The 17692-nt window shown below is 38.9% G+C and overlaps 1 protein-coding gene and 1 long non-coding RNA gene across 3 annotated transcripts in view; one reads left to right on the top strand and one right to left on the bottom strand.

Moving 5' to 3' along the window:
• The window catches only part of ACTN2 (actinin alpha 2), a 65560-nt gene extending 56807 nt beyond the window's left edge, over window positions 1-8753 (top strand). Inside the window, exons 19-22 of one of the 2 annotated variants that reach the window (XM_090135391.1) lie at window positions 3777-3854; window positions 4940-5005; window positions 5816-5974; window positions 7332-8753. In XM_090135391.1, the coding sequence (XP_089991517.1) occupies window positions 3777-3854; window positions 4940-5005; window positions 5816-5974; window positions 7332-7490 (462 nt within the window). In that variant the 3' untranslated portion in view covers window positions 7491-8753. The remainder of the gene's footprint in view (window positions 1-3776; window positions 3855-4939; window positions 5006-5815; window positions 5975-7331) is intronic. The other variant, XM_031592305.2, reaches the window with a different exon arrangement.
• LOC116228466 (uncharacterized) lies at window positions 1080-17605 on the bottom strand. Its single transcript, XR_004166776.2, has 3 exons — window positions 16743-17605; window positions 3707-3848; window positions 1080-1519 (listed from the first exon to the last, which is right to left on the bottom strand). It is a non-coding gene; the product is annotated as an uncharacterized LOC116228466 (long non-coding RNA).
• Window positions 17606-17692: the final 87 nt, after the last annotated feature.

Here is a 17692-nt window from a genome sequence, read left to right as displayed (position 1 = left end):
TTCAGGAAGAAAAGCAGAATTCAGGAAGAAAAGCTTTTTTGATGAAACACACAAGTATAGAAAAGGTAAGCCGCAAAGGAATCAGGGATGGATTTTATGGAAAATCTTAATGTGATTCTAGTGCAGCATAATTCTTTTTTGTATAAGCTGAGGAAGCTGAAGATACCATTACAGAAGCAGAAGTAGCTTTCTTGGGTAGAAAGAAATATATTAAATGGTTTCTCCAGTGCACTGGAGCAGATGACTGAGAAATTGGAGCTATTAAAAGCAGAGTACCGGTCTGGATAAATTACACATTAGTGTTTAAGATGCCCTATTAAGGGAAACTTTGCATGAAGATTTGACAGCTTCCTAAAGGTAAGGAAGCAAGGTAACTAAATCCTAGAATAGATTATAGTAGATAGCCATTTTTAGCTATATCTTTGTAGTTCATAGATAATTCTCTGCCATGCTGGCAGCAAGGCTAGTTCAGTTACCGAGGAGTTACTGTTGGCATCTTTTGGTACCTTAGAAGGTCCTGAAGGAAGATGCTAACTCCTACAGCAAGCAGCCCTATTAGGCATCTTAATGCTTTGCAGAAATAAAAAGAATTGGAGATACCAAAGATTACAATAGAGCAAAGTCTTAGGAAGGGCTGTATTACCTCAGAGAAGGTGTCACAGAGTGATAATCAGGCTGGAGATGGGCCATGACAATAATGTACAATGCAGAAGTGCTTCTCAGCTCCTAGATTTCTGCCTACCCACATCTGTGTCCTTCTCCTCTTTATAAGCAGAGGTGTAGCTTCATGCATGTGCCCTCTGCTCTTTCTTCTGTCACAAGAAGCCTGAACATGAGTCAGATTCTCCATTATATTCTACAACCTCAGCAACCTGGGTCTGAACTGCAAGTTTAGCTGCACACCTTACCTGCCCTCATGTCAGATATAATCCAAAGGCCTTAAAAATAGTCCCGGAATGTTCACATTAAGAGAATATGTTGCATATGTTCCCTTTAGTATGCTCCTCCCTACAGAGATTGAAAATTAGTCCAGGAGGACTTCAGTGCTGTCACAGTAGAGCAACTACATTCTTAGAAGCATAATGTAAGTTTAAGAAAGGGAAAAAATAAGGTCTAAAACCACTCGGCCTTCAAGCTTTCTGTAAAGGACAGACAACAGAAACACTAAAAAAAGAGAAGCTTATATCGATTAAATTGCACTGTAATTTAAAGAGCAGATATGACATGATCTGCACAGGCTAGGAGGAGACACCAAGCAAAGATGTCTGAGAGGAGCAGGCTTGTTTTTCTTTTTTGTATCCTCCTTGTTCCATTGCACACTTGAAAATTTATTGTCAGTGAATGAAGAAAACCTGGTACGCTTCAGGGATACTTCTGAGTACATGAAATAATGAAGACTCTAAACTTGGAAATTGGATAGAGAGGGCAGGAATTGATTTTTTCTTTGTTTTTTTGGTTTTGATCACCTCAGAGGAATGAAGATGAACATAAGTACTAATATGAAAGTACTGACTTCTCCCTGTAAGACAAAAAAAAAAAAAAGCAATCATTTATACAGTATATGTAATAATTCTGTTGCTCGTAGGAGCATTTCTGTACACCTGATGTAGTTTAAAAAATACACTGAGAGAATTAGTCTGCAATTCATATTGATGAATAGCCAGAAAAAAATTTAAAAACGAATGCTGTCCTTGTCCATGCTTTAAATACATGAGCACAACAGAGTCATTTTATGCATGCTATAGCTCTTATGGTGGCATTTCTGCTGTCTTAATGTGTGTTGAGGATGTCAGCAAAATACTACTGTGCAGAGCTGCTCCCTTCTCCATTGTAAAGAATCCATATTAGTACACATAAACCTAACAATTTCTTATAGAGTACTTCTAAAGACAATTTGCTTTAGTTATATATCTGAGGAAGGACGCCCTTTCTTCCTCTCCAGGAAAGAAAGCAAATAACATGTATGTGTGGTTTTTTTAGTTTATAATAAATCATGGGGCTTATTTCTGTACTTGCTAGCTCTTTGAAAGATAGCTAAGTTATTGTTTTAAATGGCTTCTACATCTTGAATATTTTGCAAGTTTTCTGGGGAGGCTACATGCCCCTGACCCCTAAAGTACACTGAGTAAGGAGGCACCATGCATTGAAGAATAGTAAGGGCAGAAAGAGCTTGTGTTTCTTTCAGTATATCCACCAGCACAGCTATGCTAGTACAAAAATTGAAATTAGTACAAAAAATGACATTAAAAGTCATCTTGTTAAAGTCAAATGGTAAGTACATTATCTCCCTTGAGGCAAGGGGGCAGCTCTCTAGGATCTTCTCTTTTCAATTGCAGGCTGATGCCCCAGAAGTTATTCCTGAGGGTGATGCTGCAAGGTAACTCCTTGCTGGAGGCTATGCCTAAAGGCACAGTCTAGTTGAAGGTGTAAATATAAATCTTTAGCGATGCTGGTATATTTCTTCTCTTAATGTGTTTGCTTAGAGGAAAAAAAAGAAAGTGAAACACAATGGCTAAATCACAGCAATTTAGAAGTGTTGAAAATGGTGCATAGCTGAATAATGGTATGCAGACAAATTGGGACATTGAAATAGTTATGTTGTTAGTCACTGATTTTCAAGTCTTTTAAAGTAGAATCCTTTTTCAGATTCAGGATATTTAGTAGATTCTAAAAAAAATGGGATAAAATGTCTGCAACTGCTTTGCATGCAATATCCAACTGGCTGTTGATTTATTCTACTATCTATTTTTGGCAAACTACAGATTTTAAGTAGGAGTCCTGCACACAGAACAAGAGCATCCTGCCACCCTTTATTTTACTAACAGAAAAAAACAACAGTTTCCCATTAAAAGAACCACATGATCAAGCCTATACAGACCAATTAATATTCATGAAAATGAAGCACACGTGGAAGACGTATTACTTTCACTTAAAATCCCACTTTTTATATAAGGCCACATATAATTCACACAGGAAAAGGAAAGGTTCTCTGGGGACTAATAACGAAACAAGGTGAGATTTCAGTGTTTTAGTTTGTATTGACAAGAAAAGATAAATGAGTCAATTATTTAAATGCTTTACAATGATAATTTGAGTACTTAATGTTGGTTTCTAAATAATGCAAAGAACCATTTTCCAATGAGTAATCTACTAAAGGATGTTAGGGGACACTTAACCTAGAATTTAATAAGGACTCTAAAATCAGTTTTCAAAGCAAAATTTATAGATCATTAACGGACTGAAAAAAAGTTATCAGGTATAAATTTCTTTTGAATCTAGGCAATAAGTCAGTTGTTCTTTTATTTGACACATGCATATTCAGTTTCGAAGTAATATCAGATCAAGAGAGAAGTAACAGTGATTGAGTGTGGAACAAGGTTTTGTACAGATTCAGTGATCTGTTTACTGCATCTCAGATACACTGTATGGCAATAAAAAATGGAAGCAGCAAATGGTAGTTCAGTAGAATAAAAACTCCCTTATAAGCAGAAGTGTTAAAAAAGTACCTGTAGAAGAAGCACGATTTTAACGTTGTAATTGAAGTCAAGCTCCTCTTCCACTAAGGAAAAAACTAAAGCACAAAACTACAAAAGTTTTACACGTTTTAGAAAATTAATTGCAGTAAGTTAACATTACATTTCCATTAAGTTCTATAAACATATAGTTATTAATAAAAATGTAGAATGTTCTTTACTAACCAACTAACCTGGTCTGTGATTTTTTTTTTCCTTCTTTTCTTTTACCTTCCAAATGCATGACGTGTTATGGGATGCTAGGATGAATCTGACAATCTACATTCTGATGAATTTAAAGCCTGTCTCATCAGTCTAGGACAGGTTGGAAATGACCTGCAGGTAGAGGAAACTGATGTTATTCTGTTTTTAGATAGGTCAATATAATAGTTTCCATTTATGAATGTAAGCACCAATGTATACAGCACAATGCTTTGAAAAGATCCTATGCCTGGGAAGGCAACTGGGTTAGATGAACTCTCTTTCAGCATACGTTGGAGCCACGTTTCTCTGTGCATTTCAAACATTTTCTAGGCTGCTTCTTTACTTGATAAGAGACAGCTGTGGAGAACTATTGGCACCCAGACTTCTGTCCATTTTCCTTTCCTCAGTCTCAGTACAAGTCCTGTAGTGTTCTCTCCTTATTTAGAATGATACGTTTCTTTCTAAACCACTGTATTATACTGCAAAACAGAGGAGATGTTTATTTACCTTATTACTATTGTACAATTTATGAGCCAGGAATGCTGCATATGGGTTACTGCCTTTAAAATTAGCAATCTCCTTTTATTTAGAATCTTCCAGTTACCTCCTCCTAAGTCTGATAAGTGTCACCCTTTAAGCCAGTATGTTCATTTCTTTGCTATAGTTCAGGGCTTGATAGCCTGTAGTCAGAAAAAGGAAAATCTCTGTATTTATTTCTCATATATCAGCAGACAGCTTTTATCATGTACATTTCTTAGCCTTGGAGTGGAGTATTTTAGTCAATGATACATTTCAGACTGTTTTTAACTACACTTATATTCACTACACTATCACTTGCAGAACCTTCAAAAGACATTGCTTATCGAGAAGGCAGTTTGTTGCATCTCCTGATTTTGACTAGTTTAGTAACAAATTTTTCTCCTTGCCTTTCTCTTTGTCTTCTCTGGTTGTGCTCTGTGTATTCCTGTGTTCTCCCTGATCTCTCCCCTGACTTTTCTTAATGTTACTTCTTGTGTTGAAAATGTCTGTTTCCTGTGTGTGATATGTTAGTTACTTCTTCCTTCTCTAAAACTGATGATAATTCTGATGACCTGCTTGGGCAATGTCAATGAATACTGTTTACACTGGATCCAATTTCCCAATGGCGTAAACTCATCTCTGAAAATGACTGTGGATGCTTCAAACCTTCCCATCCATATTCCTTATGTTATTTTGGTCAATAGAGGAAGAATGGACTGATGGACCATGATGATTTCAGAGCTTGCTTGATTTCAATGGGTTATGATTTGGTATGAATTTTAAGAAACAATGGCAATCGCTTACAGTTTGTAAAATTAACCAAAGCAACACTAAAGCTTATTTGGGTTGACAGAATACTAATAATACAATTTACAGTAGAGATACTAGTTCCTTGTTTGTTTGTTTTTTTTCTCCTCCACATTCCAATGGTTAAAAAGGAAGTTAAATGTGATACTAAACAGTACAAAATTCTTTTAATTCTTTTAATTCTCACAAACTACCTTTGGGCATTGCATTTGATTTCCTTCAGTTATTTATTTTTATAATTTCCCCCACTCATAACAGTTTGTTCTTTGTAGTAGAAAGATCTGCATAAGTTGAACTGTCCAGTATTTAGCATGAAATTTTCAGACTTTTTTCTTAGTTCTCAGCTCAATGAGTCTGCTTGTGCCTTCCTGGGATATTTTTTCACCTCCCAATGCAATACCTTAATTACAATGGGAACATTACTGATTTTAGGAGGGGAATGAGAAATGAAGTGTTAAAACAAGTTTAACAAGTATTAGAATGGGAAAGAGGAGAAGTTGAAGAAAGTTAATTGAAGGTAAATGCTATGTATTTGGGACAAATAATATTTTTTTCAAAAGCACCAGGGCCAAAGATGAGTAGTCACTTAAGATCCCAGATTTCACTGACTGTGACATTTATGTTCCTAAGTCAGTAAGATGCTTTAGAGTAGCCACTGCTCCATATTGGTTCATGAGAGGTATGGGCTGTCAGAGATTGATATTACGGTGACCTTTCTTTTTTTCTTTCTTTCTTTCTTTTTTTTTTTTTTCTTGTTTTGGATTCTCTGAAAGGGCGAAGCTGAGTTTGCTAGAATCATGTCTCTGGTTGACCCCAATGGACAAGGAACCGTCACTTTCCAGTCCTTCATTGACTTCATGACCAGAGAAACAGCAGATACTGACACAGCTGAGCAAGTGATAGCTTCCTTCAGAATCCTGGCTTCAGATAAGGTCAGTCATCTAGCTGCTGGCTGTAAGGACTCAGTAGCTCTTCCTTTCAGCCTTTACTTGCAGAAAGCCTTGTACAAGGTTTTTAGTAATAATAGAGCTTTGTTTTCAACTCATAAGGGTTCAGAAAAGCATCTACTTTTCTTCTTCTTTGGTACCAACTCTCTTAGATGAAATGTGTACAGAATTCAAGGATTGATCTGTATCCCCTCACATCACAAAGAGCTGACAAAATCAGACTTCTTAGACAATACTTAAACAATTTTGGTATAACTGCACAACAAGCCTATTTCCGTACAGTAGCCTTAATTAGAAGGGAACTCATTCTGCATTACATCAAGTTGTCTGAGTGTTTCAGTGTAGTTTGGCCTTGGATCATAGCCTGAGTCAATTGCATAAGACTTCACCTAATTGTGAGCCAGATTGTGACCTGACAGCTCGTTCAGCAGGGTGATGCAATGTGGCATTATCCTATCCTAGGAGGAGAACGCTTCCTCTAGTTATAGGGTACATGGAAGAAGATCCTGAATATAGCATGCTTTCCTCCTGACAGCAAGACCTACTGCTGAGTGGCAACACAGCAGCCTCTGGAGGACAGAGGGCTCCTGCTGCCGGAGAACCCATCCTGTGCTATTGAGAAATGAGAGATCACAGTAGTGATCAGTATACATCGGTATACAGTAGTATTTGCCCAGGCTTACTCTATTGATTTTCTCAGTCTGGCAGTTTCTACTGATTTTGTGATTCAGTTATTATGGACCACATTTGAAATTCAGGACATGTTCTCAGCACAGTTACTGTGGAACACATTTCGAATTCCAGATATGCTCTCAATAAGAATTCATATGGAAGATGAATGAAAATGTCTCAGAAAAATACAGTTTTCATTATGTTGTTATTTTAAACAATGCTGATTCTGCTAACAGTTGATATGAGTGTATCTTTCATATCATAAATGCAAATCATTAAGAGTAATAGTGCATCTTTCATAATAAATGCATTAGGCTGTTGAAACTAACAGAGTCTAACTGAAAACATGTTGGTCCTATCACTGCAGAAGCAGCAGTGAGGCACTCTAGGGATGAGCTCCTGTATTAGCAGCAGGCTATCTATGGCTGCATAGTACTCACTAGCTAACACACACAGTTACACACACTCCAGCCTGAGACTGGATTTTGAGCTAATCGGTTTGTTGATAGGATTGTCTCCTTGAACTCATCATTAAGAGTAGAGTTGACCAAGGAAAACATATGGTTTCGGAAAGTAGGCAGAACATCCAAACTTATTAGTCACATCATGAATATATTTGATGTCTCTGAAGAATACATACTGAATTTGTCCATCATTTTTCCCCTCACAGCCTTATATCCTGGCAGATGAGTTACGTCGAGAGCTGCCTCCTGAGCAGGCTCAGTACTGCATCAAGAGAATGCCACAATACACGGGCCCAGGTTCTGTTCCTGGAGCTCTGGATTACACCTCTTTTTCATCAGCATTGTATGGAGAGAGCGATCTCTGATTCTATAATTGGCTATATCCACAGTAGACACAACAAATACCACACCTGATTGCCCAGATTGCTTCTCAAAAGGTTTGACAAGCTGATAAAAAAAGGAGTTTTACAAATGCAGTAGGTACCTTCATTGTAAAGTTCTATTACTAAAGTAACTAGTGTATGTTAATGTGTGCAGCACGCTAGATTTCTGCAATGTTGGTTTTAGGTTATCTGTCCTATACAATGCCAGAAAGTATTTAAAGAAAAAGAAAAAAGAAAAAAAAATGCAAGTTATTAACTTTGGAAATATCTATTGTGAAAATAAAATGCAAGACCTAAGAACATTGAAACTGTCGATTGTTAAGAATCACAAAATATTTATCCATTTTTCAGAATGTTTCAATGCCACATATGCTTCTTTTAACAGCGTTCATAAAACTATCTTAAAATCACACATTTTACTTTCATGGAGCAATGTTATTTTCCTCATGTTTTCTGATATTACATGCTTCTGCTGATGAAATTTAGTAAAATGTTAAAATGAAGTTTTTCAGGGAAGAAATATATCAACAAGTAACTACTTAGTTACTGAAACAATTAAGAATGTTTTTGTCTCTTAAAGATGGTTTTATATTCTCACAAAGAATTGTAATATAGGTGAAAAAGGCCTGAAAAGCTGATTAAAATTGCAGGTTTAGAGTTATGTAAGCAGTGCTTTTCTCTTAAGCCTTTAACTTTTACAGCTGAGAGAGTACAACTTTTATAATCAGAAATAATAGGGAACCTAATTTTATGTGAGTTGTTTTGTTTTGAAACCCTCATTCTTGTCTGTGTTGGACAGTCTTTGTTTCTTGGTATAAGAAAGCCAGTCCCTTGTTGCATTAGTGGGAAACATTCATCTCCATTCTGCATAATGCAAAATCCCATCTTAGCAAATGTATTGTAGTTGTCTTACAGCTTTAACTGTTCAACGCTCAATTTACAGTTTGTCTTGATTTCTACTGGTTCACAGGCAGTTCAGTCTGTATTATTGTCTTGACTTCTGCTGGTTCACAGGCAGTTCAGTCTGTATTATGCTCCTGTGCACTAGTAGTTCTACTGTCTTTTTTCCATCTTGAGAAATTATTAAAAAAAAAGCAGTAACTTTTTTACTTGAATCCTACTGTCACTGAGGAAATGCAATGTAATCAAACAAAACCATTTACAAATGGTGAAGTGAGTTGTGCAGCCCAGTGCTATTAAAGCAATGATGTGCCTATTAAATAAAGTCTGCTTTTCAAAACCTTATGAGACTTCTGTCATTGGAATCATCTATTATTTTCCACTAAGGACTTGATATGCATCTGAAAATTAAAGAAAGTTTGTCTGTTGAAAGTAAGAGTTACAAAAAATGTACTTTTTTTGTACATTTCTGTACACCGCTGGAGATGTGCTTAAAGGCCCCATGAGGTGACATGGATCTAAGAATGAATGGGGTAGTGTTACCACTGAAGATGCTGGTATTAACATTTCTGTGTATCTCTTTTTCCTCATGCATGAAAAAGCAATGGTAAGTACACAACAGTGCTTTAGTTGGGCCTTGCTTTGATATCTTTGAGTGGGAAGCATTAAAAATAATCACTCTCTGTATGATTTCACTCCTAAAATAAGCATTCTACAGGTAAGATGCCTGTGGTGTGAGCAATTTTAAACTAACCCCAGAGGAAGACAATGACCAAGTCACTCTTCCTTTACCACCTTGTGTGGAGAGGCCAGCAGATGGCTTCAGAGGGAAAATCAAGGCTAGAATCAGTCACGTCTCCACCAACACAAGTGCAGTCTTGCATGCTGCCAGAAGCTACTACCTCTACTACTTCTGCTACTGACATGGTGCAGCATTGTTCTCTTTTTGTGATGACAATGCCCGTACAAGCAGAGTTTGGAGAGTCTGCCTAAGAACAATGACATTTCCAGCCAAATGGCTTTTGGGTAGGCCAAATCCTATTAAAAAATAAATCTGTCTATCTCTAATTGTCACAGTTTAATGCAACTACTGGGACAGTGCATACTGATGCCAAAGATTTATTCTGTCTTTCTGCTGTTGCTATATCTCTGAGAGCTTTTTATTTTTTCTCACTAGGATCTACCATTCCCATAAATTCTCCTGCATGCTATTGGTATGTTTAAAATAAGGAAAAAAAGTTTGCTGTTTTTTCTTTCATCTTTTGCAAACTGATCCTTAAAGCTTTTGTTTTCAATTATTATCTCTTTATGTTTAACCTGCCAGAATTTCTAATTTCATTTTCCTCGGGCAATCCAAAACAGAGGAGATCCTACCTCCTGTGAGATTAAAAAACAAACAAACAAACAAAAAAAACCCAGCAGCAAAACTCAATAAGGAGTTTTAATAAACTCTGTAGTGATATTGATTATCTAGCTGAAAACCAGTAGTGTTTGGTGGATGCCTGAGTGACCGTGATGAATAGGTATGGCAGACATAATGCTGTCAGACATTAAATTGCTGAGATACTACCCACCTGCATTTTTGTGATCCACTCACCCTTAAGAAGACTATGAACTCTCCAAATTCAATATTTGGAGTACAAATATTTCAGAGTAAATAATTGGAGTAAATATTTTTCAGGAAAAAAAAAACTGAAGGCATTCATTTATGACTGACCCCATTTGACCGCCCTTCAATTCTCTCTTTTCTGGGTTGATTTTTCATTAAGATGTTGCTTCTTCAAGCCAGGCCAAGTGCACCGGTTGCCCAGTTGTCCTTATTTGCACAGAACAGTTGATAGGAACAGCTATAGCAGAACAAATATTCTGTCAAAGTCCTTTTGGAATAGCTTCTCATCTCAATGCCTAGCTGAGAGTAGTTACCCCTTTTGATGACGGTGGCACTTAAGTGTTACTCCACAGACAGAATTTTCTTTGGCAGAGGCTGATAATTTGCCTTTTCTGAAGGGGCATAGCTCTTCATGCAGCTTTCCTGTTTCTTCACAGATTACTCCTTTCTTTCTCAGACACCAGCCCCTTTCTAACTTTTTTTCCCACTTCTAACAGCCATCCTTTAGATTTTCCTGACTGAGAATGCTAACTTAAATCTAGTTTAGTGATCTCAAGGTTCCCTTGAATCTGATTTTGATGGGGGACACTTTATTTCTGCTTGATCAGAAAGAAGTTATTCTTGTTTTATACAGAGGCAATAAACAAAGTACTGTTCCCTTTGGTCTTACATAGTATCCTTAGATTTACCTGCTGTGCTTGGAGCACTCTCTAAATTAGGCCCCTTGATGTGCAGAACTGGTAGTATGCTTCTGTACTGGCTGCACATGGAAAGGCACCAGTGCACTGTGTGCAAAATGAAGGTATAACCAGAGACAACCAGCACTTCTGGCACTGAAATCCAGTGCTTGTGGGTAGTTCAGCTCTTTGCAGCAAAGAGGGGAGAGGAGAATGGAGCCTGATTAACATTATCTGCCAGCTTGTACCCTCCTCATACCCTCAGATGGCTTTACCCTGATCTATTTGCTTTCGTGCATGTAGAAGTACAAATAAAAGAGTCAAGAAGGGAAGGGAAACACAGGATATTTTTATGTGCTATAAAACTCAGAGAGACTGTGGGCAGTCTCAAATCTGCTTTCTCTTATAGTCCTCTGAAGGCACCTAGGAGCTCAGAACATCAGCAAAGACTCTTATTATGTGTGGTGCTGTACAGTATGCTAAGACAATCTAAAGAATAGATGGGACACAGCAATTCTAGTTGACATTTCTGAGGAATTGTCAGGAGATCTTAGACTGCTTAATACATTGCAGACTGTACAAGTGTAAAAGCCCATAAATAAACATTTTAGTTTTAGAGGACAAAAAGTGATGCCAAAAAACAAAAACCACCCAGCACAAGTCAAAGGGATTTATTGTACATGATAGGCTACAGAAGAAGCTATTTACATTCACACTGAAAACCAAGCAGAGAATATGACCTGACTGTTGTAAGTAAACATAGGCTGTAAATATTAAGCCTTTAGAGTGACAAAGTGCACTCAGTTGGCCGTTCCCTGACACCTCTTTTAATATATGAGTAAATTCATATTAGATCAACTAACAAAAGAAGGAGTTGTGCTAGAGTAAGGGTCCCTATCAGTATCTCCTGTTCATGCTTTGGTTACTGCCTGCAGATGCAAGAGGCTTCCTTACAATGCTGGGTGAGATGTAGAATCAACACCGCCTGTGAGTATTTCTTCATATCTCAAGACCTGTAAGATTTTCAGCATTCTGCTCTCCTCTCTATTCTCCTACCTGGAATGAATTGAATGCATTAGATGAGAAGGGATAGCAATGCCTCAAACTACTTTGGAGAAAAAGGATATTGTGGTCTCCTGTAAAAAAGGGTAAAGCAAATGTGACAGCTATGACTGTGATCATAAGCAGTTTTCACAAAGGGATAAAATGATTAAATCTAGCAAGTTAGACTTTAAACCAAACTGATGAATTGTGCAGTTTCAAAGTCCTTTAAAGGAAAGAGGATTGTCTCTAAACACACTTTTCTAACTGTTGATAACATGCAGGATTGTTTTTCTGTGCAAGTCAGACAAAGCTAAGTAGGACATTGGTCTTTCAAGGTGTTTTACACACAAGAGTTCCCTCTGCCCTTTCAGAAAATCTGTAAAGGTTTGATGTTCAGTAAGAGAAAACTACATTAATAGAGGTTGTGCCCCCCCTGGAATGGAGCCTTGGCTGAGAGCTGGGAGTAGTTCTTGAAGCTTCCTAGAGCTAATCATGTTGTACAACCTGCAGGTGTCCATTTTTTTCTTCTCTGTTATGCTTTGTCTTTCCTACCAGTGCAGAATACACACAGTTGTAGTACGTATCTTTATCTGCACTTCTCGTGTTTTCTGTTTTTATTATGTGGCCAGACCTTCCTACAGTACTCCTCTCTTTTCATGGATCTCAAGCTGTGTTGAATACAAGATGATGTACTTGGCAGGTTGAGTGTGGTGCCATTTCTAGTGCACAGGAGCACTAGACTTGGACTTAGGCAGCCCCCTCAACTTGTGTCTGCACTTCTGAGTGAGTCTGTTTACGGTTAAGGCCCTAAATACACCAGTGGTCTCCAACTGCCCTGAGAATCCCCACTCCTTGCTTGTGCTATGTTATGCATGTGCTGTCTTGTATAGTCTGTGAGACTTGGCCTTGGCCTCATCTCATGAATACGGATTGTCAGCGTAGCGTGCACTGGACCATTGGCTGAACCTCCTAGGATCATTGGAACCACTATTTTTGCTTGGCTACTGCAGAACTGTGTCCTTGCCTGTGAGGTCACTGCTCCTGCTTGCCTCCTGCTCCACAACAAAATTCCTCTGAGCTCAATGTTTACCAGCTTTTCCTTGGGGCACACGTCCAGCTGCATGTGTCCTGAAATACACACTGGCCCTATTCCTCATTTTCTATGCTGTTCTGGGATAGCTGGCAAGCCTGCTTCTTCCTCTCTCTTTTATTGATTTGATGTGGATGCCTAAAGACTGCTACAGAATTTTATGATCATATGAAACCTGTAACAAACTAAAAGCAGTCAACACAGCCTTGTGCAGCAGTAAAGATAAGCTGTAAAACTACATCCCCTTTTGAATTCAACTCCTCTTTGTGTTTGCATTTCAGCAATTTTAGGCATTTATACACTTTTTGATCGACTCAGATTCTGTAAAGAATTGTAAAAAAAGAAATTCAGTTCACTTTAATATGTTAAGTGTTTTCAGAGTGATGGAGACTTCAAGTTTTTCTTAAAATAGTGATGTACAAAATCTATTCTGTGGTAAGTAAATTTGTTGATATTCCTCTAAAATGCATAGGCTTAATAGGTTTAACTGGAGATTGCACAGAACTGATCTTGAAGCCATCAGCTTTCTTTTGGCTACTGGTAATATTTTGATACTGTGATAGAAAATGTTAATTTGACGTGAACACAGAAAATCATTTGTATTTGGCCATTAAGATCACTCCGTAAGTGATGGGGTCTAGAAAATTAATTATTGAATGGAAATTGAATGCTTCACTTGGATATAATCCTGTGAAGTGTGACTGTTCTTTGTTGACAAGAATAATCCCACTGTTCTTTATTTATGTGAATATTGGGTCTGTTGGCTGTAGGAACAGAGGCAGGTAAATACAGGAATAAAATCCATTGTTCGGTAATGAATACTACAGAGGTATTTAAAACACACAGTCAAATGCTAAAAGAGCATCCTGATAGTCAGTGTTTGGTCCTACCTACACAAGTGTGCAATGTGAAAATAAAGGTAGTGTGCTATTGGCAAAAGAAGGTGGGTGCAACTCCTTTGGATAGTCTGTAAGTAGAAAAACTGCTGAACCAGATCTCAAAATACAAAGACTGCTTTGCTTGAAACACTGCCTGTTTTCAAAAGACCAGTAAGTTTAGTTGGGTGCAGAAGGTGGGGAAAGAAGTAGCTTGAAAATACCTCCAAATATAGTTGAAATGCCAAAATGTGATCTGACTTGAAGATTTATTTAAATAAGGATATCTATTTTGATTCAGAGTTAAATCCTGTTGCAATGTTAGCTGCACTGAAGTATTCATACCACCTTCAGAAACCAGAGTGCTCAGCATGATGACAGATGTTTGCATGCATGATAGTGTGTGCAACAGATGTTTAAATAGGGCTAACTTGGCAGTGTTACATTTGGTTCTGTTGTTAGTCTCAAGCTGACATAGGAAGCAATTTTTGTGAAATTGCATAAAGGAATACAGCTTTGCATTACAACTCTTTGTAATCATAATATGACTATGTTTTCCCCATATGAAACAGCTAGAAAACATCAGCAGTCTACAGACTATCCAAAGGAGTTGCTCCCACCTTCTTTTGACAGTAACACACTACCTTTATTTTTGGAGACATACCAGCTTTTTATTTATTTATATGCTGACAGTTCAACCCAATAATAGGGCTCTGGTGCAGAACTGACTTCAGATAAGGTATTTGAGAACTTAAGCACTTTTACAAAATGAATATTTAGTGTCATGTTTATTTTTTGCTACCCTTAAATTTCCTAAAATGAGGTCCAGAATACTTAACAGCCACTGCATTTGTTAGGTCGTGTTTGGGGAACAAGCAGTTTCCAAGACCACTATATAGGTTACCTCTAAAGACTAAATAATTCCAAGAACGATGCCAAATTAAAGTTTAATTTGACCACCCATAATGCTCCTAACTCACCATCCCAAAGGGTGTGCTGGAATAGGACGCAAGATTTTCCCAGATGATGGTACCTTTATGTTCTACTTTCCTTTGTCCCATTGCTCTAGCAATTCTAAGCTGCATCTGGTGTTACTCTAAATATCAGACAGGGAAAAGTGCTTAGACAATCTAATTTAGCAAAATGACAACAGCACTCCAAAAGACAAAGCAAAAGCACTTCTCAAGGGTAAGGGCATTCTCACTGCAAGTTCTTGAAGGTTTCCTGCAAACCAACCCTGCAGCAATATAAGGACAGTGACACACACACGACTCTTAGCACTGCTGAGTATAGTAATCACTGAAAATAAGTCAAGATAAAGGACTCAGAATCTTCCAATAAGCATCACAAATCATATTAAAGGCAATGTTTCTTCTAACTGCTCCCTTGTTGGATGATCTGGTTTGATAATCACTGCCCTCAGCCAGTCAGTGCTCTTCCCCTGAGCCTCTGGAGAGTATCTTGCATTGGTTGCACTCACTCAATTGTCCATGAAGCACACAGATTAAGCAGGATCTGAGAGTGAGGTGCTGCTGCCTTCTCTTCCTACTACTGTTCTTTCCTAGCACTGTACAGCTGCAGACGAATCAGACTGGAGAACCATTCTCACTGAAAATCGACGTTTAAGGAAGTGCCCTGTGAAGGCTAGAACCTGCACGGGGACAGGCATGGGAACATGAGAATGGAGCAGGGTAAAATTTAGGACTGTCTTTTTGCAGTGGTGCATTGTCAAACTGGCTCAAACTGGTTGTGAGACTGTGGAGTAAACGGGACTATGTGAAATGATCCTTTTCGGGAGCACCTTCAAACTTTCAGCTTTTCTTTTTCCTTTTTTTTCCCCCGCTGACCTACTTTGCAGCAGTTATACAAACAACTGCATCAGCGCACGCGTGGACGTGCTGATCTGTGGTGCAAAGATCCGTTGCCACAAAGCAACTGTGGAGACTGAGCTTGTTAGCCTGAACTGCTGTCAGAGAAAAATCCCATAGTGTTGTACGGCATGACAAAAAGGCTGGCAATTGTAGAAAGTCAAACAAGGAAATATACTCCCCTGAAATCACCTGATTGAATGGTGCTTAAAGTGTTGCTTATCTCCAACAATGTGTGAAAATTCTGTGTGAAAGTGGTAAAATTAACCAGTCTACAGAAGTAACTGATTTTTGTACATTATTCCACCTCCCGTGTTACACTTTTAAAATATATGAGTTTCCAGCCTATCAGCAACTTACAATGGAATTTCAGGGCACGTTTTTGCAGTGAGAGTTTGGGCTGATCACTGGACTGGTTTGCTCAGAGGTCAGGTCTGCTCTGTTGCAAATCTCATCATTCAAAACCAAAGCCTGGTCTCTCAATGCAAGTTCAACTATGTCCAGTTGATTTTTAGGCTTGACTGTATTTCTTATGAAGTTGAATTAGACATATATTATTTAATCAGAAAGCTACATTTCTGTATGTACTTGCATCACCATTGACTGAAGTGAGAGCTGATTTAAGTTTCTAGATCACATTGGACTCAAAGGGTTTGTAACCAACTGGTTTTATATCTTAAAAATTTACTCTCAAAATTTGAGTGTAAATATTTAGCCTGTAGGATTAATCCAACCAACCATGTAGGATGTCCATGAGCCAGCAGTGTGCCCTTGTGGCTGAGAAGGCCAACGGTATCCTGGACTGCATTTGGAAGAGTGTTGCCAGTAGGCTGAGGGGAGGTTATCCTCCCCCTCTACTCTGCCCTGGTGAGGCCACTGTGTCCAGTTCTCGGCCCCACAGCACAAGAAAGGCATGGAGCTCCTACAGCAAGTACAGTGAAGGGCTGCAAAGATGATCAAGGGGCTGGAACGTCTCTCCTGTGAGGGAAGGATGAGAGAGCTGAGCCTGTTTAGCCTGCAGGAGAAGACTGAGAGGGGCTATTATTAATATGTACAAATTACTTAAGGGAGAGTATCAACAGGATGGGGCCAGGCTGTGAGGGTGACTGAGCACTGGAGCAAGCTGCTCAGAGATGTTGTGGAGTCTCCTCTGGAGATATTCAAAACCCACCTGGATGTGATCCTGGGCAATGCGCTGTAGGTGACAGTACCTGAAGCAGGAGGTGGACTAGATGACCCTAAATGGCTCCCACAACCTCAGCCAGTCTGAGATTGCTGCAAAAGTCTTCATAATAATCACACACAACTGAAGCTCAGACACCTAAAGGAAGGAAACAATTTCTGTTCTGTCCTGATACACAGAATCTGTGGCCTCTGTATCTTCACGTACAGTACAGAATTTTCTTTGTTTGCTGAAGCTACTGAACCGAGGAAAGCAGGGCAGGCTGCTCTGCAGTCTCTTTTACATTCTTCCATTTTCTTTTCTTGTTTTGAAGATGAAACTAGTTAAAACACCAATGCTGTTCATAGTTACTACCAGCATCTGAGCTACTGACATTTGTTCTGAGTGCAGCGGTTATTCCCCTCAGTTATTCCAGCTGTTGGCAAACTTGGGCAGTAGTTCTCCTCAGTGTGACTTCTGAGAGGCTGATCTGCAGCAAGAACAGATCTGCTTCTTTCCTTCACAATGTGAGTCCTCAGATAACAAGCTGAAGGCTGTGCTGACGCAGACAGCAGAAAAAAAGTGGAACTCTTAAGGCAAAACTAAACGCGCTTTATTTGCTTTGTTCACCTGTAAAGCAAACCGTGCCTTAAGTTGTTCATTTCGTACAAACTGGTGATCCACAACACGCAAGACAGATTTCTCGTCACGCGAGATGGGTTTGCTTCCTTCCTCAGTGCCGTGGAGGTCGTTACGGGCGATACAAGCGTTCTTGCCAAGTTCCAGAGGTGCTTTTCCCAGCTTTCCCCAGCAGGGGGCGGGCCAGACTGCCGGCACGTAAGGCTATGAGGACAGCCGGATGGGAGGGAGGGACACGTTTTCCCCAACCAGCCCCGAGCAGAGCCGCAGAGTGAAAGCAAGCCAATCCCTCAGCCTGGCTTTTAGCCCGTCTGCTGCAA

Source organism: Phasianus colchicus, chromosome 2 (genome assembly GCF_987193195.1).
Source record: "Phasianus colchicus chromosome 2, bPhaCol1.hap1.1, whole genome shotgun sequence".
Taxonomy (NCBI): domain Eukaryota; kingdom Metazoa; phylum Chordata; class Aves; order Galliformes; family Phasianidae; genus Phasianus; species Phasianus colchicus.
Note: the sequence above shows the minus strand (reverse complement) of the source record. Positions and strands in the feature narration are given on the sequence as shown.